Here is a 25,679-nt window from a genome sequence, read left to right as displayed (position 1 = left end):
TGCACCTCAGTCATACCCTCTGCCACCATGAGTAAAGTTTCTGAGCTCTCTGAACGACTGCTCTTCTTTTACAACCCTTTCTGGGCCTTTAAAAGATTTGCAGCATCTCTTTCATTTGCCAATTACCTTTCCTTGCATTCCTTTTACATTCCCCCCCCCCCCAAAAAAAAATAAAGTACTGACATGAGACTGGTTCTCACTCACTTGAACAATCTTGCATTTAATGTGCTCTATTTACTGCAGTACTTTACTTTATGAACATTTGGTCAAACACAAAGCTCTGATTTTAATTTGTCAGGACTGAAAATGCAATGGTTCCGATGTGCCATCCTTGGCTTCCCAGTGTGAAAACCAAAAAAGACATGCATAGTTGTGAGCTTTATCAATAGAGGTATAGAATATATATTTTAAAAAAGTTATGTTGAACTACAAGACCTGTTTCAACTGGAGAGTGGTCTTCAATTCTGGTTGACACATGATAGGAATAATATGAAAGCTTTAGAGAGGGTCCAGAAAAGATTTTGACAATAGCTCCTAGGATGAGGATCTGGAGTTCAAGATAGCTCAGAAAGAACAGACTCTATGGTGAACTGAAAACTGAGGGAGAATTGATAGAACACAAAATAATGAGGGGTCTGGACATAGTGGACAAGCAGAAGGTGTTGGAAGGTGAAGACTGTAGATTTAAATAAGGGGAGAATTAGGAGTGATGAGGAAAAGCTTTTATACAATGTGATTGTAATTTGGATTGCACTCCTTGTAGATGTAGGGAAGGCATACAGCAGAAAAAAAATCCAAGGGTACAGAGAAAGGACAAATGGAACGAATAAGAGAGCTGCTGTTAAATAGGAAATGTGATATGTTGAGCCAAATGGACTCTCGTTTTATAACCCATTAATGATTCTAGAATGAAATATAATAAAATGTTAGCAACTCTCTTGATATTGCATAACATGACCAGCTCCACTACTGTGCTTGGTTCAGGTATTCATCATCCCAGTATTTTTCTTTACTTTAATAATCCTACATCTTCACATTGATCCTTGTTTACACAGTAAACTTTCTCTGCTCACAGAAATCAGCAGTCAAAGATGGTGTGAACTAGACAGAAAATGTACAAAGTTATAGAATAGCTATACTTGATAGGGTTGATTATTGGATGCACCATAGTAAAACACATATGATTGGGTTAAAACTTAGAGCTGAGTATTAGAATTATCAAACTGATTTGAGGTGAGTCATGTTTGCATCACATTAGTGGAAATAATTTTATAGCAGTAAAAACATTGAGCAACAGTGGTTTACTTCAATCTATAACCAAAGCAATGCAATTCATTATAAATATCAAAAAGCATTGGATGTCTCATTAAATATTAATTATTGAAGCCACTTTAGTTATCTTCAAATAATGTCACTGCTAGTTGGAGACTGAGGCACTTATTGACAGACTTTTGAAAAATGTAAACACTCAAGCAGCATGTCTGAAATCCTTAATTTCCCTTCTTGTTTTCACGTTTTTCTCACTGCTGATTAACAAAAAAAAGCCTTCGACCAGAAATATTCCATACACGCTGCCTGACCTGTTAATGCCAACACTTTTTTTTTGGTTTTAATTTTCCAGCATTTGCATTTTTGCACATCAACTGCATTAGGAACTGAAAACTGCCTGCAGGAATGAAATGACATTAACTTATCAAGAAAGCACCTGCACTTTGTGCTTTTTTTTTAAAAAAACACAGAACACAAGCGAGCAAGTTGAAAATAAGCCACTGCCCTGAAGAAGGTAAAAATCTATCCCAAACATTAGAGGATGCTTCTTCTTCACTCAGAGAGTGGTGGCTGAATGGAATGGTCTTCTGGAAGAAATAGCAGAGGCAGAGTCTATTCTTTCATTTAAGAGGAGGCTGGATATATCCATGGATAAGAGGGGGATGAGAGGGTTGTGTGCAGAGAATAGGCGGGGGGGGGGGGGAGCTCGCAGAGTTGTTTGAGTGAACCGGCGTAGGGCCGAGATGGCCTGTTTCCATGCCATAAAATGTTATATGGTGATATGGTAACTGAAGGCACTGGACGACCTGGCTCCAGGCTTGCGAGTCAACTGGGAATGTCAATTCTCGCGAGAGGAGCCGCTCCTTCCCCACCTCCCACCTGTTGCACCTCAGATCGGGGCCTTTTCCTCTGACTCGACTGAATCCATTTTGTCATCCAGTCACTCTTAAGCGGCTCTGAAATCGTTACCTGCCATTTGGCAAACAAACGCATCCGCCGCGATGGACATGATGCTTCCCTGCGAGAGAAGCTCCGGCGACTCCCCTCCTCACACGCTAATCACCGCGCAGCACGAGCCACTTCCGCAGGATCGAGCCCCACTTCCGCTCGGCGAGGGACTGCGCGTGCGCAGTTCAGCCCGCGGGCGGGCGCGCCGGGTCGTCTGCGCAAGGCGCCGCGCGTGCGCAGTTCAGCCCGCGGGCGGGCGGCTGACCGGGTCGTCTGCCCCGTCTCAGATCGAGCTTTCAGGTGATTGAAACACCGGTTATACGACGTTTCGGACCGAGACTCCTCTGGATGCTATTTCGAGTGGCATTTATACAGTGCAGAAACGCCCACAGCACCACCCCTCGTAGCACGGTCCCGGACCCGAGAAAGACAGGATGGGGGTGACTAAAAATGGGCAAACTGACAAGGCCTCGGGAGGAGGCGATGGGGAGGGTGCAGAGCTGAGGGCGAGGACGATTGGTGGGGAAAACCATGAGCGAAGGAGGGCAGGAGATGGGAAAGGACTGAGATGGGAACTGGAGAGAACGGTTGCTGGATTTGGAGATGCAATTAACATGGGTGGGGTGGGGTGGGGAGATCATGGAAGAATTTGGATGGAAATGTTTAAATGCCATGAAACTAATAATCTTGATCAAAGCAACATTGAAATGCTATGGAGCGCACGTTAGTGGAGAGCGTGGAATGAGCAGGATGGCACCAGAAATCCTCCAGAGTGTGAAAATGTTCCCATCAAAATAGAGTATTTTGAATACTACATTGCCATAGAATATCCTCGGGGGGTGGGGGGGTTAGACAATTTTATCAAAGACCTTCATTCCATCAGAAGATCACTATTTGAAAAATGAACAATATTTGGTCCCATTTGAAGTAGCCAGTGCCCCTTGCAGATTAAAAAAACACCCCTTCAACATTCTAGCTTAATAACAATGATTCCATGCAAGGGAGATGCCATGGCTATTGTCCATGGTTCCATGCCATAAAATGTTATATGGTGATATGGTAACTGAAGGCACTGGACGACCTGGCACCAGGCTTGCGAGTCAACTGGGAATGTCAATTCTCGCGAGAGGAGCCGCTCCTCCCCTCCCACCTCCCACCTGTTGCACCTCAGATCGGGGCCTTGGATGAACTCAGCAGGTCTCACAGGTCCGAAAAGAGATATAGATATATTATTAATATTTTAGGCCAGAGCCCTTCTTCAAGATATGAGAAAAAACAGGCAGCGCCTGAATAAAATAAATTATCAGAGATGTCTTCCTTCAAAAAACATGGCTTCCCATCTGCCACCATCAATTCGGCCCTTACCCACATATCTTCCATTACCCCCACATCTGTCCTGATCTCTGCACCCCACAGATAACAAGCACCTACCACCCCACCAGCCTCTGCTATTTCTGCCATCTACTATGTGATCCCACCAACAGATACAACTTCCCTGCCCCTCCCCTCTCCACTTAATGCAGGGACTGCTCATTCCATGATTCCCTTGTCCATGCCTCCCCACCAATTGCCCCAATTGGCACCTAAGCCTGTGACTGCACCCACACCTCCCCCCCTGACCACTATTCAGGGTCCAAAACAGTCCTTCCAAGTGAAGCAACACTTCACTTGTGAATCTATAGGGGTCATCTACTCTATCCAGCGTGGTGTCTTCTACATCAGAGAGACTGAACGAAGACTGGAGATCACTTCGTTGAGCACCTTGACTCTGTCCACCGCAATAGCCAGGATCTCCTAGTGGCCACCCATTTCATTTCCTTGCCAATTCCCTTGCTGACATGTCTGTCCATGGTCTCATGCACTACCAGTCTGAGACCACTCGCAAATTGGAGGAACAACACCATATTTTCTGACTGGGCATGCTGCAACCAGATGGCATTAACATCAACTTCTCTAGTTTCCATTATCCAACTTCCCCCTCCCCCATGTGACTTTTTCTGGAGCTCTTTTTCTTCCCTCCGTCTCCTTTACTCCAGCTTTGTATCCTCAGAGCCAATCACCACCCCCTCCTACCTCTCCACCTATCAATTCTCACCTTTTCTTTCTCCTGACCGCCATATCCAATTACAGTAAAATCCTTGGTATCTGGCACCAATGGGAATTGGTAGATGCCAGATAAGTGAATTTTCAGGTTGCTTGAGATTGCGTGTGGCGTGATTGGCGAACTAATTGCAAGGCGTGCCAATTTTAAACCAGTATTTTTTACCTATTTATTTCGCACAATCTTTTTGCATTGCTTGAGGCTGTCAGTTGCTCGAATTCCAGATAACAGAGATTTTACTAAATCACCTCTTGTCTGTGGTCTGTACTCCTCCCCATGCCATTTCTTCTATTCAGGGGCTACCTGCTTTTTTTCATTCCTTAAAGAAGGGGTCAGCCCCAAAACATCAGGTATATATCTCTATCCACTCTGAACGCTGTGAGACCTGCTGGGTTCCTCCTGCATTTCTGTATTTTTACGACAATATAATCACAGCTTCTGCAGACTTTCATGTTTCACTCCTTCGTCAGTAGTCTAATTTGTTAAACAGCAATATTATGTAATCACACCATCAATAACCTTAACATCATCATCCATAAACTTTGCAGGGAATAGCATAAATATTGGAATTAAATGATCAGAATATTCATAAAGTGCCAGTTGATGAAGTGCTCCATCTCTAGCAGCCTCTGTCAGATGTAACTGGAGTCAATCCCGTTGACTAAAGCATCCATCTTCAAGGCATTGCAGTGTTGTTGCACATTGACTGCCCTGACATCACATTTATTTGCCAGTGAGTCGAGAGCCAGTGCATAGGCAGCATCACTTTCCCCGAGTTTCAGGCATCTGGTCAGCAACTGGTGTCGAGCAAGCACCGCATTCCATGGCACTGCACAGTAAGCAGTCAGACGTTCCTAGGCTATAGCCAGAGTGGTAGCTCCTTGCGTAACGGTGAAAGGGACCTCACCCAGCAGAGAGTTCAGGTGGCCCCACTGTATCGCCTCATCGACCACGTTGTTTCAAGCCATGTAGTAATTGAAACAAGCAATCCAGTAGTTGAAAATTTCTCTGGCCCTCGGGGCAGACTGGTCGATTATCATCCGCTCTGGCTTGAGTGCTGCATCCATTTCTGCCAATAAAATTGAAGTGCCAGTTGATGAAGTAGACAAAGACGATGTGGTCAAGCAATAATCATGGCTTTTATTAGCAGAAACTCATGGTACAATAATGAAAGACAATAGATGCATATACAGTTATATCCAAAGGGAGTGTCCTTAACAGCCCATGTTAGTACAGCAAGGCTCACCAGAGGGGACACAGGCAGATTGGCAGACATTCACCACAATTCAGTGGTAATTGATTCATTTGACTCCCCAAGTTTTTCCATTATCTACAAATAAGAAGGCCAATGAATGCATGAATTCAGTTCCAACAAAAAGTTCAATAGTGACTAACTAGAAAGCCATTTGTTTGATATTCTATCATCTTAAACATTCACCACATCTCCCACCTCAAATTATGGTTACAAGAAGCATTCCAATAAATCATGAAGCCTTACTTCCTGTCCCCATAATTTTTACAACCTACTACTTACTCTCTTCACTACACCATCCTAATTGAATCATTTGTGATTTTTTTTTCCTTCATTGACAATGGATGAAATATTTAATTCTCTACCCACCAGCACAGTGGTCATACCTTCTCTTTTCAGATTACAGAGATTCAAAGCGCCAGCTCATCAATTTTTCTTAAGAACAATTAAACATAATAGAACTGTCACCCAATATATAAATAAAAATGATCAAAACAACTTTGGTTCTATCATATTCATGTATAAACTACACAGTGTAAATAGAATGTCGGCTTTTAAATAACGACCTCGACCAAAATTGAAATTCATGTTCACAGTTCTTTTCTCAATGAGTAATCACTTGTTTCCAAATTACTGCATGGTCTACCTCCTATATGACCACATCATTGCCAAAACCCCAATCAATACCTTTTTCAGCCTAACAATTAGCTTGCCAATTTTTTTTACACTTTTCATATTTACAATTTATTCCAGAAACCAAAGCCTGGATTCTCACGCACGCAAAGTTTCTTATAAAATTGATGGTGAAATTTGTGATGATTTTATTTCATAATTAATTGGCACATGAATGTTATGAAGGATAAATGTAATAATTGATACAAGTTTTACATTTGGTTAAAAAATAATATGACATTTATGGGGCATTGTTTAAGTGCCTTTTAAGATTCCACTGCAAGCTTTCTAAACTTTACAGTGGGGTATAATTGGAGTAAACCCTGTTTTCTGGCATGAGAACTGGCCCAGATCTGAACTCTGGTACCTCTGTCTCTTAAGTACACATGTTTTAATCTGGTTTATCTGTTTTATTCAGAGTGAGCACTTGTGTAATGAGCACTTGTGTAATGTTCTTCAGTTTCTCAATGGGTTACCTAAATTTTTTAATCTTGGTTGGCATCCTGCAGTTTTGGTCTTCCTTCTTAACTTCCCAAAATTTCAATTTCAAACTTTAATGATAAAAAGGAGTTTAAAACATAGTATTAAACTCTAAGTATATATCCTCAATATATTTTTACTTATATGTCCTCCTAGTCAGAACAATGGATGTTATTTCTGATTATTCACTGCAAATACTCAAATAATCAACTTTTTTTACAATATTAGCACAGAATAATGTGGTTGCGATTTAATTTCCCTGAATTAATTCAATCTCGTTGTGGTATTGTAGTTATTTAATGTGGATTAATGAATGTTTTACATTCTGGCAATTCCATGTGAAAAGTAAACCTAAAAGCTAATTTTCCTAACATAGAAGCGTTGAACAGTACAGCACAGAAATAGGCTCTTAAGCCCATCTAGCTTGTGCCCCCATCTACCAACATAAGACCATAGCCCTCTGATGAACCATCAATTACTCAAAGACTGAGATTGAGAAACCATAAGCTTTTATTCACTGAAGAACAAAGGCACATCCATTCTGCTCGATTGTTCTGCTCTGAGGAGGGGACTGTGGAATAGTCACTTTAATACAGGAGCTGGTGCGATGGGCCACAGGTACAACTGGCAAATGGGTGTGCCTGACCAGACAAATACATACAACAGTGGTTTACCACATTCACCCTCATTTTTATAAAGAGTCCAGTGGTGTGAAGTGGCTAAGTCACAAATTAAGTCTCTCAGGTGGTCTGGTCATTTGTTGTGACCAACATAGTACCAGTTGTGACTGTGATGCAGTGACAAGATCCCGGATTGTGGTGGTGGGTCTGGTGTATTCTCTGTTTGGGAAGAGGCATGGTACCATGGTTCAGGTGCATCTTTTGTGGTCAGGGGTGAGGGGGATGTGGGGTGATCATTGGAGGCCTGTAGGGGCCCTGGAGGGGCCAAATTCTAACAGAGACAGCATTCTCGTGTCTGACAGAATATGCCACGTAGGCATATTGGGGATTGGCATGGAGGAGATGGACCCTTTCGACTATGGGTCAAACATGGCTTCTCACATGCTTACAGAGTAGGACTGGCCCTGGGGATGTCAGCAATGCTGGCAGCTTGGTCCTTGTTGCAGATTTCCTGGGAAAAGAAAACATGCATGCATGCGATGTGGCATTTGTGGCAATATATAGAAGGGACTTGATGGAGTGGAGCACCTCTGGGAGGACCTCTTTCCAGCAGGAGACTGGAAGGTCCCGAGAGTACAAGGCCAGGAGGATGGCCTTCCAGACCATGGCATTCTCCCTTTCCACTTGCCCGTTTCCCTAGAGGTTGTAGCTAGTGGTCCTGCTCATGGCAATGCCCCTGGCCATTAGGTACTGGTGCAGTTCACCACTCATAAAAGAGGACTCATAAAAGAGGATATAGCTAGGGAAGCTGAATAGAGTGAAGAGACTGCACTGGGTCTTGATGACTGTGGTAACTGTCATGTCAGAGCAGGGGATGGGAAATGGGAGTATTCAACAATGACCTTGAGGAAATACACGTTGCGGTCTGTAGAGGGTCCTTTAAAGTCAACACTGAGGAACTCGAAGGGGCGGTGGCTTTTATCAACTGTGCCCTGCCTAGCCGATAGAAGTGTGGTTTGCACTCAGCGCATACCTGGCAGTTCTTGGTCATGGATCTGATCTCTTTGATGGAGTACATCAGGTTGCGGGCTTTGATGAAGTGGAAGAACCTGGTAACTCCAGGGTGGCAGAGATCATTATGGAGGGGTTATAAGCGGTCAATCTGCATACTGGCACAGGCCCCATGGGACAGGGCATCCGGTGGCTCATTAAGTTTCCCTAGCCGGTACAAAATATCGTAATTGTAGGTTGGCAGTTCAATTCTCCACCTCAATATCTTGTCATTTTTAATTTTGCCTCGCTGCTGGTTGTTAAACATGAACTTAGCTGCACATTGGTCTATTACCAGGGTAAATTGCTTACCAGCCAGGTAATGGCGTCAGAGCTGCACTACCTTGACAATGGCTTGGGCCTCTTTTTCAACCGAGGAGTGTCAAATTTTGGGACCCTGTAGGCAACTGGTCTGCCTGCCTGGTTAAGGATGGCAACCAGGGCGAAGTATCACGCATTCTTTCTATCTGGAATTAGACAGATTCATCCACACTGTGCATTATGACCTTGGCAATGTTTGCCTTGATGCAGTTGAAGGCTACGCGAGTCTCTGTTGTCAGAGGGAAGGATATGGATTTGATGAGGGGACGGGCCTTGTCTGAAAAATTAGAGACCCATTGGACATAATAAGAGAAGAACCCAAGACACCTTTTCTGGGCCTTAAGGATGGGGGACTGGAAGTTCCAGGAGTAGCCGCTTGTGGTCAGGGTTTGGGCCAATGTCTCCGTTCTCAATGACACAGCCAAGGATGGCAAGGCAGGTTGTGCAAAATACGCACTTGGCCTTATTATAAATGAGGTTGAGGAGCTTGCAGTTTGGAGGAATTTCTGGAGGTTGGCGTCATGATCCTGCAGGTCATGGTCGCAGATTGTGACCATTATCAAAGTACGGGAAAGTGGTCTGCAGCTCATATTGGTCCGCCACGTGGTCCATCTCCCGTTGGAAGACTGAGACACTGTTCATAGTGCCGAAGGGGACCCGCAGGAAATGATAGAGGTGGCCATCCACCTTGAACCAAGTGTCCTCCAGATGGATAGGAAACTGATGATATGCTGACTTCAGGTCGATGGTAGAAAAGACCCGATACTGTGCAATTTGATTCACCATGTTGACTATGTAGGGGAGAGGGTACACATGTAATTGTGTGTACCTGTTGATGGTCTTACTGTAGTCAATGACCATCCTATTCTTCTCCAAATTCCTCACTACCACTATCTGTGCTCTGCAAGGACTGGTTCTGGCTTCGATGATCCCCTCCTTAAGTAAATGAAGGCTCTGTCCCCAGCACTGTACTCTACTTCTAGTGGCGATGGGCTTACAGTCAGGGGTAAGGTTGGTGAACAATGGTGGAGGGGTGATTTTAGTGTGGATTGCTGCAGATCGTGCATGGTGGGCGACTGGGTTGTTGGGGGAGCACAGCAGTTGGTTTGAAAGATGCCAGTTAGAGACAGTGAGGTGTGGATGGGGCTGTGGAACTCCCTCATCATGCTTTTAAGGTGATATTGAAAATAAGATACAACAAAAATAAGATAATTGGCGGACAAAAAAATAAAGTATGAAACATTACAAACGTATAAAGTGGAGAAGAACATAATGAAAATAAAGCAGAAGTATTACGAGTTAGGAGAAAAAAACGCATAAAATACTAGCCTGGCAACTTAAAACAGAACAAGCTAAAAGAACTGTATTGACATCAAGGTAAAAGGACAAACAAATTACTTATAACCCAACAGAGATCAATGAAAACTTTAAGGAATTCTACGAGCAATTATACCGAACTGAGAACGAAGGGAAAGAAGACAAAAGAGACGAGTTTCTAGCTAAAATTGTATTACCAAAATTGCAAGAAGAGGAGCAAAACAAATTGATAAACCATTTGAAATAGAGGAGATACAAGATATATTAAAAAAGCTACTGAACAATAAAACGCCTGAGGATGACGGACTCCCAATAGAATTCTATAAAACATTTAAAGAGATACTAGTTCCTCCTCTCCTGGAAATAATGAACCAGATAGAAGAAACACAAGACTTGCCAGATTCATGTAAACAGCAATAATTACAGTAATTCCAAAGACGGGGAAAGATCTACTAACGCCAGCATTGACCAATATCTCTACGTAACTCAGATTATAAGATAATAGCAAAACTATTAGAAACAGATTGGCCGACTGTGTACCAAAAATAGTAAAACTAGATCAAACTGGATTTATTAAGAAAAGACAAACAACGGACAATATTTTTAAGTTCATTAACTTAATCCATGCAGTACAAGGAAATAAGATGCCAACAGTGACTGTTGCTTTAGACGCAGAGAAAGCCTTTGACAGAGTAGAATGGAATTATTTATTCAAAGTATTACAGAAGTTCAACCTACCAGGGAAATATATTAATTGGATTAAAGCATTATATAAGGGTCCAATGGCGAAGGTGACAGTAAATGGATATATATCGAACAAATTTAAATTAAGCAGGTCGACTAGGCAGGGATGTCTATTATTTCCCTCACTGTTCACTTTAGCAATAGAACCACTGGCAGAACTGATAAGAACAGAAAATAAAATAAAAGAGAGGGAATATAAAATCAGTCTCTTTGCATATGATATCATAGTATACTTAACAGAACCAGAATTATCAATAAAAGAATTACATAAGAAATTAAAGGAATATGGAGAAATATCGGGGTACAAGATCAACGCAATTAAAAGTGAAGCGATGCCAATGAATAATGCTGATTTCACAAAGTTTAAAAAAGAATCACCTTTTAAATGGCATACCTAGGTATTAGATTAGATAATAATCTAGGCCATTTATACAAATTAAATTATCAGCCATTAATGAAGAAAATACAAGATGACTTAGAACATTGGAAAGATTTACCACTAACACTGATAGGAAGGGTAAATTGCATTAAAATGAATATCTTCCCAAGGATACAATACCTATTTCAATCATTACCAATTCCCTTAACAGAGAAATTCTTCAATGAGCTAAAGAAAACAATATGGAAATTTTTATGGAAAGGGGGGGGGGGGGAAACCGAGGATAGCACTAGATAAATTAACAGAATTGTACAAACAAGGTGGTTTGCAGCTACCAAACTTTAAGAATTACTATAGAGCAGCACAATTAAGATATCTGTCAGATTTTTATCAAACAAGGAAAAAACCAGATTGGACCAGGATGGAGCTAGATAAAATAGGGGAGAAGGTACCTAAACATATACTTTATAAGTGTGATGAAAAACTGGTGCAATATAGAAGTTCACCAGTACTGCACCATCTACTCAACATTTGGAAGAAGATTCACGTAGAAAGGAAGAAACCAAATTACCAACTACCAAAATTACTATTGACTCAAAATCAACTAATCCCTTTCACAATAGATAGTCTTTCCTTTAGAGAATGGGAGAGAACAGGGATTAAAAGAATAGAAAATTGTTTTTTGGGAAATAATTTATTATCATTTGAACAAATTAAATACAAATATGGAATAACTCACGGTACAATGTTTGCATACCACCAACTGAAAACCTACTTAAAGGACAAATTGGGAAGCAAACTGAGGTTACCAGAAGGAAGCAGCTTTGAATATGTGATTACAGACACAATGATAATTAAAAATTTATAACAAACATGTACAACAAGCTGCAAGAGAAAGCAAATGATGAAATAAGCTGTAAACCCAAACAAAAGTGGGAACAAGATCTAACAAAAAGATAAAAAATGAAATATGGGAAAAACTATGCTCCGAAACTATGATAAATATAATAAACACAAGGTTACGCATGATACAGAATAATTGGTTACACAGGTTGTATATCACGCCCCAAAAGTTAAATAAATGGGACCCAACAGTATCAGATAGATGTTTTTGCTGTAAGAAGGAAACAGGAACAACAGTACATGCAATATAGGCATGTGAGAAAGTGGAAAAGTTTTGGGAAGATCTAAATCAGGTATTAAATAAAATCACAAAAAGCAACATCCCAAAAAATCCAGAGATCTTTCTTCTAAGTAATATAAGAAGTAAAGAGTTAGGCCTTGAACTGGATGAAGCGCAAAAAAGATTAATTATGATAGCCTTAGCTATAGCAAAAAAATGTATAATGTCAACTTGGAAATCAAAAGAGAGCCTGAGAGTACAGCAATGGTATATAGAAATGAATAAATGTATTCCATTGGAAAAAAATAACATATAATTTAAAAAATAAAGTCACCATCTGCTCATCACAATCTTAACAGTGCCCCCTGTAAGTTCACAGTAAAGTCTTGAATATGGATCACAGGATACCTGTCCAAAATGGTGGCCTCATTGAGGCGGCAGTAGTTACTGCACAGCCTTCAGCTACGGCTGACTTTGGGACCATGTGGAGGGGTGAGGCCTAGGGGCTATCGGAATGCTTCACAATGCCCAGTTCCTCGATTTTTAAAAATTTGTCCCTAGCCAAGTTATGTTTTTCAGGGGGGAGGCAGTGTGCCCTGGCGTGGAGGGGAGGGCCCTGAGCAATGATATGGTACCTCATCCATGTTTGGGTTCTGCTGAATGAAAGTAAGGCATGGTGATGGTGGGAAAATCCATCAGGATCTTGAGGAACTCATTGTTGGCAGTACTCACCGAGCGCAGGTGGTAGTTGGTGAGCTTGGTGCCATTGAGGGAGAGTGATTGGAATGTCCAGCATGTACTTGTCGATCCTCCTTGATGTTCACCAGGAGGGAGTGGGCCCTCAGGAAATCAGCACCTAAAAGTGGTTGCTGCACAGCTGCCACAGTGAACTTCCAGGTGAACTGGCAGTGCCCAAAGCAGAGAGGCATGGAACGAGCGCCGAAGTCTGGATACTGGAGCCGTTTACCACCCAGAGTTCTCAGCCCAGTGAGCCTTGAGGCTAGTGGGGGAGGTGATGCTGTATTTTTGTGCCCCAGTGTCCACTAAGAAGCATCGGCTCGAGTCCTAGATAAATAGGAGTCTTTGCAGCTGGCAGGTTGTCGCAGCCATAAATGATGGGCATTGCCTGGCTTCGGAGCCCCACGGTTGATGATAATAGCAGTACAGCTTACCAGTGGGGTGTCTCATTCCGTTAGTCAGTCGGTTGGATGGTTGGTTGGATGGCCGGTCGGTATTCCTCATGGCCAGATGCTGTTGACATGGTGTTGTCATCTGGTCATTCAAAGAGCAGATGACCCTCTTCATTACCTACAGCCCGTCTGCTTTGGCGGCCACCTTCCTGGGGTCCTCGAAATCCTCCTTTGTGATGAGCAGCCGGATGTCCTCGGGCAGCCAATCCAGGAATATTTGCTGAAACAGCGGGCAGGAGGTGTGGCTATCGCAGAGGGTGAGCATGTCACTCCTGAGGGCGGATGGGGCCCTGTCTCCCAAACCGTCAACATACAGCAGACAGGCAGCACGCTCGTGCTTTGAGAGTCCAAAAGTGTGGGTTAGTAGCTCTTTGATGGCCACATTCCTGCCTTGTTCCGGGGGCTGCTGGAGGAAATTGATAATCCAGGCTGGTGTGTCCTGGTCAAGGGCACTGACCATGTAATAGTGTCCTCCTCAAAGATCCTTCGAATGGCAAACTGCACCTCAGCTTGCTGGAACCACACCCATGGTTGGGTGATGTAGAGGCAGGGCAGCTTCAATGCTACAGCATTGATCTCGAGTTGTTGCTCCATCATCGGGTCCAAAACGTCATTTTGATTGGTCAGGGTCACAACTGTAGCAGGGTCACTACTGCTACAGCCAGGTTATAGCTCACGGTTACAGCTCCTGGACTGTAGCTCAAGTCTCATGGAAGAAAGAAGACATTGCACACTGGTGGAGTGTATTCGTCACTGAGTTTTTTCAGGGGCATCTTGCCTTTTATAGTGAGCTTGGCTGAGCAGGCCGACCACCGATTGGTTGGTTCCAGCATCCGGGCCCTGATTGGGCCCCCTGGGATCTGCCAGTGGTGATTGGCCAGTTTCATCGTTCCCCTGGCGGCCTATGGAAATGTGTGTCTCAGCTCGTACAAGGTCTTGCTGGTCACCGCGTTAAATGGCCCTTTCCAGCCTGAGGGGCAGGCCACTACAGTGTCGTATATAGGAAGTGCTGTAATTTCAACACGGTCAAACCAAAATGTATAAAAATAATCTTGAATTAAATTTGGAATGTGCACTTTACTCAAATGTGAATTATTTGATTATGGAGCACAGGGTCAAATAAAGGAAATAAGTGTCTGTCCCAAACATTATGGAGGGCATTGTATAACCTTTCATCCTAAATTCATGACATCTAGTTTTTGACTCATCCAATTTTAGTGGAAAAGACCTGCTTGTATTTAATCTGTTTATACAACTCATAATTTGTATATCTTTATTAAATCTCCCCTCATTCTCTGATGCTCCAGGGAATAAAGACCTAACCCATTCAACCTTTCCCTATAACTTAGCTCCTCAACTCCTGGCAACATTCTTGTGAATTTTTATGCATTCTTTTAGTATCATTGATATATTTCCTGCAGTAGATGACTAAAGCTGCGCACAATACTCCAAATTTGGCTTCACCAATGTCTTTATACAACTTCAGCAAAACATCTCAATTCCTGTACTCGTTACTTTGATTTATGAAGGCCAATGTGCCAAAAAGTCTCTTTATGACCCGATCTACCTGTGATGCCACTTTCAAGGAATCATGTATTTGTATTCCCAATACCTCTGTCCTCCTACAGTCAACAGTGCCCTACTGTTAACTGTACAAGTCCTACCCTGGTTTGTCCTTCCAAAGTACTTACATTTATCAGCATTAAATACATCCTGCCATTTTGCAACCCATCCTTCCAGCTGGCCCAGATTACGCTGCAAGCTTTGAGAGCCTTCCTTACTGATCCTGGCACCTAGGAAGAAAAAAACCATTTGGGTATTGTTACAAGCCCAAAAGACCCCAAAACCCAGCAGCAATAGTCATTTACCAAGACAAGTAGTTACTTAAACAAAAGTTGTTTTTAATTATTTTTAAACATGAAAACAGAATCAAACGAACTTATCTCTATTAACTTAACTAACCCAATTAACCCCCTTCTAATTCTAAGCGCACATGTATGATGTGTGTGTAAATTTAAGAAAAGTTCTTTGGTTCACAGTTCAATCTCACTTCTCATTCTTCCAAGTTCACTGGTTGCAGACAATTCTTATACTGTCCACAGAATTTAACATGTATAAAGTTCACCAGGCTTTGGTGCTAGAAAGGTTAATGTTTCCCGTGCATGAAGGTTCTTGTAGGGTATGCGGAGAGAGATTTGTTGTTCCAGGATTTCCACAACTGAGGTACCACCATTAGTCACCTCAATGTCTCGCTGGTGAAACTTGTCCCATCCATGTTTTCCAAATGATAATCTCTTTCTTTCAGGCCAGCACAGAGTTCCTTTCTGTTCCACTTATTCCAAGAGAAAAATGACAGATAACACTTCCAGCCATCTGCCACTCTGGAGCTTTCTGTTTCCAACAAGCTTCTCCTGGCTTGCACTTTTCAGCTGCTTTCAGTGTCACAAACATTAGCTGAGAGAGCTTGTTTCACCTCTCTCTCTCTCTCTCTCTCTATCTCTCCCCAACTTCCACCTTCCAGAAAGCCCATGTGACTCTCTAATTTGCCACAAACCCCCCACCTTCTTCAGCAAACCACAGGAGTTATCCTTCTTGGTCAAGCTGTTGCCTTCAGGTAAACAAAACCCAGGAATGACCTTTCTGTGAGCACTTTGTAGAAAGGTCAGAAGCCTTGTAATCAGCCGAAGTGTCTCCAGTCCAAAACAATAGTCTATTCATTTTATGACATCATTTCAATTAGCACCTACTTGTGAAATGTGCTTTGCATTCTCTGTAATTTCTATAAAGTCCACTGAATATGAATTATTCAGTATTTCAAATGTAACCTACTCTAATTTTAACAAATTCTCCCAATATTTATCTACTCCATTACAGTATTCCGATCTCATCCTCAGAACCTCATCTATTCCTATTACAATTAAATCCCCAATCACCACAGTACATTTATTCGTTCCCCTTCCCTTCTGAGCCAAAGGGACAGACTCTGCCACAGACATGACCACTGTAGTTTGTCCCTGATAGATCATCCCCTTCAAAAGTATCCAAAACAGTGTTCATGTTTTTAAGGAGAACAAGCACAGCGTTATCTTGCTCTGACTGCCAATTTCTTTTCCCTCTCCTGACAGTCACGCAGCTGCCTGCCTCCTGCCTCTTAGGAATGAAACAGGAATGTCTGCAGATGCTGTGATTGTGGTCAAAACACATAAATGCTGGAGGAACTCAGCCAGTCTTGCAGCATCCATTGGAGGTAAAGATATATTGTGACAGAATATATAGAAATATTTTTGGGAGATAAATTGGGAAAAGCAGATCTTATTTGAAATACTGAAGAATTCATATCCACAGTGACTTAACAGAAATTGTGAAGAATGCCTATGGAGATTTCACAAATAGGTGTTAATTGAATTGACTTATGGAATGAATGAACGATTGTCTTTAAAGCAACAAGCATGGAACATGATGTCTATTGATAGCTCTTTGCAGAGTTTTAGAATGATCACAGAAAGGTCACTAATGGTTTCTTGTTTACCTAAAAGCAACAGATGAACCAGAAGACTGACTTCTGTTGTTTGTTGGAGAAGGTCAGGGGTATTTGCAAAAGAGAAAGAGAGGGGCAGTGTCCGCCAGGAGATGCCTGTTGGAACTGAAACAGAAGCTCTAGAGTGGAGGATGGCCTACTCTTTTGTGTCAATCAAGAGGATAAAATGATCTGTCTAGTGTTTCTCTTGGAATAAGTGGAACAGAAAGGAACTCTGTGGTAACCTGAAAGAAAGAGGTGATCATCTGGAGAACCCTGATGGGACAAGTTTCATCAGCAAGACATTGAGGTGACTAATGGTGGTACCTCAGTTGTGGAAATAATGGAACGACACATCTCTCTCTGCAAACCTACAAGAACCTTCCTGAGCGGTAACCATTTACCTTTCGAGCACCAAAGCCTGGTGAACTTTATACATGTTAAATTCTGTGCACAGTATAAGAATTGCCTGCAACCAGAGAACTTGGAAGAATGAGAAGTGAAATTGGGCTGTGAACCAAAGAACTTTCTTAAATTTACACACACATTACATACATGTGCGCTTAGAATGAGAAGAGAGTTAAGCTGGGTTAAGAAAGTTAAAAATAGAGATAAGTTAAAGTTTGATTCTGTTTTCATGTTTAAAGAAAATTAAAAACAACTTTTGTTTAAGTAAACCATTTGTCATGATGAATATCTATTCCTGCTGGATTTTGTGGTCCTTTGGATTCATAACAATATTACCAATATTTCAGGCCTATGGAAGGGCTCAGGCCCATAATGTCAGTAATATATCTTTACCTCGTGTGGATGCTGCGAGACCAGCTGAGTTGCTCCAGCATTTCAGTATTTTGCTTCCTTGTTATTACTGTTTCCCTGTAACTCCTGTCCGTCATCCCTTCAGTATCCCAAATGATCCGGAGTTCATCCTGCACCAGCTCCAGTTCCCTAATGCAGTCTGTAACGAGCTGCAGTTGGTTGCACTTTTTGCAACAGCTATAGTCATCAGTCATCATCAGATAACTACAGGGGAATCACGTTGCTCTCCATTGCAGGCAAAATCTTCGCTAGGATTCTACTAAATAGAATAATACCTAGTGTCGCCGAGAATATTCTCCCAGAATCACAGTGCGGCTTTCGCGCAAACAGAGGAACTACTGACATGGTCTTTGCCCTCAGACAGCTCCAATAAAAGTGCAGAGAACAAAACAAAGGACTCTACGTCACCTTTGTTGACCTCACCAAAGCCTTCGACACCGTGAGCAGGAAAGGGCTTTGGCAAATACTAAAGCGCATCGGATGTCCCCCAAAGTTCCTCAACATGATTATCCAACTGCACGAAAACCAACAAGGTCGGGTCAGATACAGCAATGAGCTCTCTGAACCCTTCTCCATTAACAATGGCGTGAAGCAAGGCTGTGTTCTCGCACCAACCCTCTTTTCAATCTTCTTCAGCATGATGCTGAACCAAGCCATGAAAGACCCCAACAATGAAGACGCTGTTTACATCCGGTACCACACGGATGGCAGTCTCTTCAATCTGAGGCGCCTGCAAGCTCACACCAAGACACAAGAGAAACTTGTCCGAGAACTACTCTTTGCAGACGATGCCGCTTTAGTTGCCCATTCAGAGCCAGCTCTTCAGCGCTTGACGTCCTGCTTTGCGGAAACTGCCAAAATGTTTGGCCTGGAAGTCAGCCTGAAGAAAACTGAGGTCCTCCATCAACCAGCTCCCCACCATGACTACCAGCCCCCCCACATCTCCATCGGGCACACAAAACTCAAAACGGTCAACCAGTTTACCTATCTCGGCTGCACCATTTCATCAGATGCAAGGATCGACAATGAGATAGACAACAGACTCGCCAAGGCAAATAGCGCCTTTGGAAGACTACACAAAAGAGTCTGGAAAAACAACCAACTGAAAAACCTCACAAAGATAAGCGTATACAGAGCCGTTGTCATACCCACACTCCTGTTCGGCTTCGAATCATGGGTCCTCTACCGGCACCACCTACGGCTCCTAGAACGCTTCCACCAGCGTTGTCTCCGCTCCATCCTCAACATCCATTGGAGCGCTTTCATCCCTAACGTCGAAGTACTCGAGATGGCAGAGGTGGACAGCATCGAGTCCACGCTGCTGAAGATCCAGCTGCGCTGGATGGGTCACGTCTCCAGAATGGAGGACCATCGCCTTCCCAAGATCGTGTTATATGGCGAGCTCTCCACTGGCCACCGTGACAGAGGTGCACCAAAGAAAAGGTACAAGGACTGCCTAAAGAAATCTCTTGGTGCCTGCCACATTGACCACCGCCAGTGGGCTGATAACGCCTCAAACCGTGCATCTTGGCGCCTCACAGTTTGGCGGGCAGCAACCTCCTTTGAAGAAGACCGCAGAGCCCACCTCACTGACAAAAGGCAAAGGAGGAAAAACCCAACACCCAACCCCAACCAACCAATTTTCCCCTGCAACCGCTGCAACCGTGTCTGCCTGTCCCGCATCGGACTTGTCAGCCACAAACGAGCCTGCAGCTGACGTGGACTTTTTACCCCCTCCATAAATCTTCGTCCGCGAAGCCAAGCCAAAGAGAGTCATCAGTCATCCATGTAGCCATCCATGCTCAAGGACAAGCATCTGTTGTGATAGCTGATTTAGAAAAGTTTTTGAATGTAGATAAAATATGCAATAATTAATTATATACAAAATTATTTCAAAAATAAGTTTTAAGAAAATTAAAAATTTATTTTCAAAGAGTTAAAACATTTTTTACCACGCATTAAAAAGTGTTGCTATATTTTATGGTGTGAAAACAAATGAGAGTTAGCAAACAGATTTTTCTCAAAGGCTCATCAATTTCCAAAGGAAAGTCCACAAGATCAAACAATAAATTACAGCAAAGAATCTTTGGTATAAATCGAACCATTGTCTATAATAATTGGATTAATCTTATGTATCCAGAAAATATGTATTAGATTGACAACTGTATACAGTTGAGTTTCAATAGACAAATAATTACTAATATAAAATCAACTGCAATATCGCATGGAAGAAAGTGTCATCTACTTAATATCACAATATGCTTTTATGAATGGGTGAAGAACCTGCAGATGAAATATCAGAATTAAATAGAAGAGCTAATACTGATAGAATACTTGATTGAACTTCCCTCATCTGTACCTTCTTATTTTTACAAATTTTGAAAGGAATTAAGAAAGGGACCCCATAAAGAAACAAAGTTAAGATTCATTTCAGTAGTGGAACATCTAATTTTTTTCAAAAGTCAAACATGCTATTTTATATCAGACTGCTATTGAGTATTAGTGGGAGGAACAGCATATTTCTATTTCATCAATATGGCCCTTCTAGTGATAAGGGAAGCGGGGGCAACTACACGGGGTTGTGAAGCAGTCAATATCAAACCTGCCCACTTAGTCCAAAAAAAGCAAGAAATGGACTTGGAGTCAAAGTAATATTAAGAACTTAAAACAAGGTACCAAATACCCTTTCCCAAGAATTGGAAAGCTTAATTAGTTTCTGGTTTTTGACCCCATTGCTTACCTTCCTTTTTATTACTGTATCAATAATGGACTGTTTGTGTTAAGCCAGTAGCCTCTGATGGGAGGGGATCGACAGTTAGATAATGATTATAGTGGGGTTTTTTAAACTTCTTTTCAATGTAACATAGATTTCAATGCCATTTTTATAAGATTTGGTAATATTTTATTATCATGTACTTATGTAATATTTATTTGATGAAACCAATAAAAATATTGAAAAAATAAATATCTCTAATATTGAAGAATATTTGCTTCAGTTATTATATCTTCTTATTGTCAAATGTTTATGATAGCCAGAAAATGGAATTCAATGAAGACATGTCATGCTATATTTAGTAGATCCTTAGTGGTACATCTTTGAATAGATCACTGAACGGATTTGTTGTTATATTTTGGTGGATAACCAATGTGTTGTCAAGGACAGGATGTCAGTTCTACTTCAAGATTACTAAATATCTGAGCTTACCTACATATTGTTGTTAAGATAAATGAAACAGCCATTCATGAAATGCTGTAAAGAATCAACATTGATAGAGTAGACCATCAAAGAGCATCTCAGGAGAGTTTAAACATGAGATTATTCTTCATTATTCCTCATTAATCATGGATTGGATTGATAAAACAGGAAGAAACTTTGGTATCACATGATTTACTGTTTAATCCAAGCAGAAAAATTTAAATGAAAATTTTGGAAAAATCAGATAAAAATGTAAGTTGCTTGTTTTGACAAATATAAACTTTTTTTTCATTACATGCAAAATACAGAGAAATCTAAATGCCACAAAAATCCTAAAGCATTATAAAAAATGAAAAAGAAATTTGTAAATTTTATCCATCTTATGGATAGGATAACCATAGAGAATTATTTATTTTCAATATCCTTGTGATGCATTCCAGTCCTTGAAAACACCGTTGTCATGGCTTTGAAAAAGATACTTCTAGAAATCAAGAATTTGATGTCCAACATTATCATAAGATCCACAGAAGGATCAAAAATCTTACAAAGTAATAAATAGAAAGCCCAGGGGCGATGAGGAATTTTTGATTTCAGCCAAATGATGGCTGGTGTCCGGACTCACTGCCTGAAAGATTAGTGGAAGCAGAAACCTTTTTCTTATATCAAAAGAACTTGAATATGCCCTTGAAGAGCCTTGAACTGCACACCGAGAGATCTGATGGTAGAAGTGGGATAAGGCTGGATATCTCTTTTTTCGACTCACAGAGACATAATAGTCTGAATGGCCTTTGCACTATATATTTTCTGAGCTCAGTGACCCTCTGTTTGCACGAGGCATTTCCCATCATGTTATGACTATGATCGGTTATACATTATTCATTGTCTTCTACCAACATCTTAAAGCAGGAAAGTCGTAGTTACTGCTTCATCCAGTGAGAGTAAATTGCAGATGTAATTGTTATGTTATGTTATGAAAGGGGTGTTTGGTTCGGAGCGGACTAGAAGGGCCTAATGGCCTGTTTCCGTGCTGTAATTGTTATGTTATGTTATGTTATTGCTGGAAATTATAAAATATATCTCTGTGTCAACAATCAGAGAGAGTAAAGAGTAGCTACTCATGATGCCAAAAAAATGTGTCTGGGTGTTCCACGAGGAACTGCCATTACCACTTCTGCTAATAATTTGCATTAATAATTTAGACTTGGAATCAAAAATTCCAATTATGCAGACAACATTGAAGGGAATAGTCAATACTAATATTAATAATTGTGCAGAATAGGCAAACAATTGACAAAGAAATTAAACACAAATGAAAACCAGGTAGTATATTTTGGTAGTTGCAAATCTACTTAGAAAGGGTTTCAAAAGAATGCTGGTGTATAAATGCATCAATCTCTTCGAGTTCTTCTGTAGGTTTCTGGATAGGAAAAAACTGAATTTTGGACAACTAATGCCACAGCTAAACTGATTTTTTTGGATAGAGATTCTGTATACAGTTCTATGAAAGAGAAAACGCTCAAAAAAGAGGATATCTGAAATCTGAAGAATTTAGCTGAGTATATTTTCTCTTAAATATTTGCTTAAAGATTGTGAGAATAGATATAAAGAGAATCAAATGGAGAATGCTATAACTTGAAGCAAGGAATTTGAATGTCACCAAGAAATTCAGTGGGAAATTCAGAAGAAACATCATTTTTTCAAAGAGAAATTATAATGTGGAAAGTGCTGTCATGGGGGAAGGGTGGATGCACTTAGGGGAAGGCCATCCAAGCACACGAGGAGAAGGGATCAAAGAATTTTATGCTGTTGGATTTACATGAGGAAAGATGGGAGGAGGCAGAATGATGTGGCAAGACTCACATGGACTATTTGAGTCAAATTGCTGATTTCTGTGCCAATATGAATGTAATCCAAAATTAAACAAGGAAAGCAGGCACCATATTTTCCAACTTGCATCTCCTCCACAATTTTTTTATGAATAAATGAGAAATTACTTTTAACAGAACTTATAATTGGGTTTAGCACAGTGATTTTCATCCTTTTTCTTTCCACTCACATACCACAATAAGTATTCCCTATGCCAGAGGTCCTCTGTGATTAGTTAGGGATTGCTTAAGATGGCATGTGGGTGGAAAGGAAAATTTTGAAAACAACTGTTTTAATCATACCTAATTGACTTATTATGTGCACAGTTTCATAACTCCAAAGGAAATGGCCAATGACAATTTTTCTCAAGAAAAATATTTCAGTAACAATTGGGTCTAGAGCAGTGATTCTCAACCTTCCCTTCCCACTCACATACCACTTTAAGAATTTTCTTACTAATCACAGAACATTGATGGCATGGGGAATACTTAAAGTGATATGTGAGCGGAAAGAAAAAGATTGAGAACCACTGGTTAGCATGAATCCTAACCCCATGGCAAACCTTGGACATGACAGGCTGATCTGGAAATGTAGATCACATGGGATCCAAGGTGAACTGGAAAATTAGATACAAAACTGTCTTGGAAGAAGTAGTCAGAGACTGGTAGTGAAGAGATGCTTTTCTGATATGAGGCTTGAACCAGGCTGGGACCATTGTTGTTATCTTTATTAATGATTTTTATGACAAGAAGAGTAAATTTTCATATCTCACCAAAATTAGAGAGTGAGGAAAGATATTTATGTCTACAACAGGATTGAGATCGCTTGGGAAGGTGGTCCAAGAAATAGCTAATGGAATTTTACTCTGACAAGTATGAAGTGTTGCACTTTAGTAAGTCAAACCAGGGCAGGATTTACACTAAAAATTGGAGAGCCTTGGAGAATGCTGTAGAAGAGAGAGATTTAGGAATACAAGTGCATTGTTGCATCATTTCCTAAAATTGGTGACTCACCAGAATGTAATTAGAACTAGAGGGCTTAATTTACAGGGAGAAGCTGGAAAAGGCTGGGCCTTTATTCCTAGAGCACAGAAGGTTGAGAGGTGACCTTATGGAGGTATATCAGGTAATGCTGGTTATAGATAAAGTAAATTCCCACAGTCTTTTTCCCAAGGCAGATAATTCTAGAATTAGAAGGCTTAGGTTTAAGGTGAGAGGAGCAAGAGTTAAGACGGACCTCAGAAGCAATGTTTTCAAGGTAGTATGTATCTGGCAAACAAACTACAGATATAATTGCAATTTTCAAAAGATATTTGGCTGGATATCTGGGTAGGAAGGGTTTAGAACAATATGGGCCAAATGCAAACAGATGGGAACAGCCCAGAATGTCAACTTGGTTAGCATGGATGATATGGGCTGTAGGGCCTGTTCCATGTTGCTCGGCTCTGTGACCCTGTGTTCATCTTCATAAGTGAAACTTTTAAAAAATATTTTATTTAATATTCCATACATGCAGTAACTATAATTATTATAATACTACAAATACCAAAAAAGAACAAATTGACTACATACATGATGGTTTTCACCCCACCTCAAAAGCCCCTCCCTCTCACCCAACCTCCCAACCCCCCTCAGAGAAACAATATACAAACTGAAAAAAAAAAAACTTTAGAGGTATAAAAAGAAAAGAAGAAAGAAAAAGAGAGAGAAAAGAGATCTTTGGATTGCAGAGAGATGTCGTCCAGTACAAATCATCTGTTCTAGTATAAACATACAGAGGAGAATCCCGCAGGACTAGAGGGATAAGAAGGATTTCACTGCAAATTTAATCCCATTATTTGAGTGTACGAGTACCAAATTTGTAAAAACATAAGAGTATTTATTTCCTAATTTTCATTTCTAAAGGAGTACAACTTTGAATTGCAGCATGCCACCTTGGCACAGTTAAAGATGTATCCAATTCCCAAGTAATTACAATGCAATTCCTTGTTCCCACTAATGCTAATTCAACAAATTTCAGTCGATAAATTGTTAGTTTCAATTAAGGACTTGTACCTTCAATATTTCCTAATAAAAATAAATCAGGACTTTGCAGAAAAGTAATTTCTGTAACTTGTTTCAAAACTTTATGTAAACCACCCAAAAGGGTCTCACATTGGGACAAGACCACATTGAATGTATAAAGGATCTTTCATCTTCACCACATTGGTCTGATAAATCTGATTTCAATCTATTCAACTTCTGTGGTGTAAGATATAATTGATGTAAAAAATTATATTGTACCTGTACTAATCTATATCTTACATTAATAATATTAGTCATACAATCCCTACATAAATTTTATCACAATTGGTGATCCATTATAATATTCAAGTCTGTTTCTCATCTCTGTCTAGAGCTATGTAATCCTAATTTGAGTTCCTGCTTATAATAATGAATATATCAAAAAAGTGATTTTTTTTTAAACCATCCCACTCCTAATAAGTTCTACATCACTACAACTAGACAGAAACATGGTTGGTCCAAGCTTATCTCTCAAATATGCTCTTAACTGAAAATAGCAAAAAGGAGTATTATTTGGTATAGCATATTTGTTTCTCAATTGTCAAATGGCATTAATTGACCTCTTTCATAACAATCTTCAACATTAACAATCCCTTCACGAAACCATATATTCAAGAAATTATTATCTCTTGAAAAAGCTGAAAAGAGGGTAAATCAATGGCATTTTAGGTGATAAAGACCCTCCACCAATATCATGATTTTTCTTATTCTAAACATTAAGCAAATGTTTCAATAATGGTATCTTTTGATCA

The 25,679-nt window shown here is 40.7% G+C and overlaps 1 protein-coding gene and 1 long non-coding RNA gene across 4 annotated transcripts in view; one reads left to right on the top strand and one right to left on the bottom strand.

Moving 5' to 3' along the window:
• The window catches only part of mtx2 (metaxin 2), a 103,374-nt gene extending 101,002 nt beyond the window's left edge, over positions 1-2,372 (bottom strand). For all 3 annotated transcript variants that reach the window (XM_069935808.1, XM_069935806.1, XM_069935807.1), the window contains exon 1: positions 2,239-2,372. In XM_069935808.1, coding sequence (XP_069791909.1) covers positions 2,239-2,278 — 40 coding nt within the window. In that variant the 5' untranslated portion in view covers positions 2,279-2,372. The remainder of the gene's footprint in view (positions 1-2,238) is intronic.
• Positions 2,373-2,437: 65 nt separating this feature from the next.
• LOC138760196 (uncharacterized) overlaps positions 2,438-25,679 on the top strand; it is a 55,595-nt gene continuing 32,353 nt past the window's right edge. Inside the window, exons 1-2 of the long non-coding RNA XR_011355503.1 lie at positions 2,438-2,517; positions 16,592-16,713. This is a non-coding gene — a long non-coding RNA (uncharacterized lncRNA). The remainder of the gene's footprint in view (positions 2,518-16,591; positions 16,714-25,679) is intronic.

This window comes from Narcine bancroftii, chromosome 4 (genome assembly GCF_036971445.1).
Source record: "Narcine bancroftii isolate sNarBan1 chromosome 4, sNarBan1.hap1, whole genome shotgun sequence".
Classification (NCBI taxonomy): Eukaryota; Metazoa; Chordata; class Chondrichthyes; order Torpediniformes; family Narcinidae; genus Narcine; species Narcine bancroftii.
This window is presented reverse-complemented; position numbering and strand designations above follow the sequence as displayed.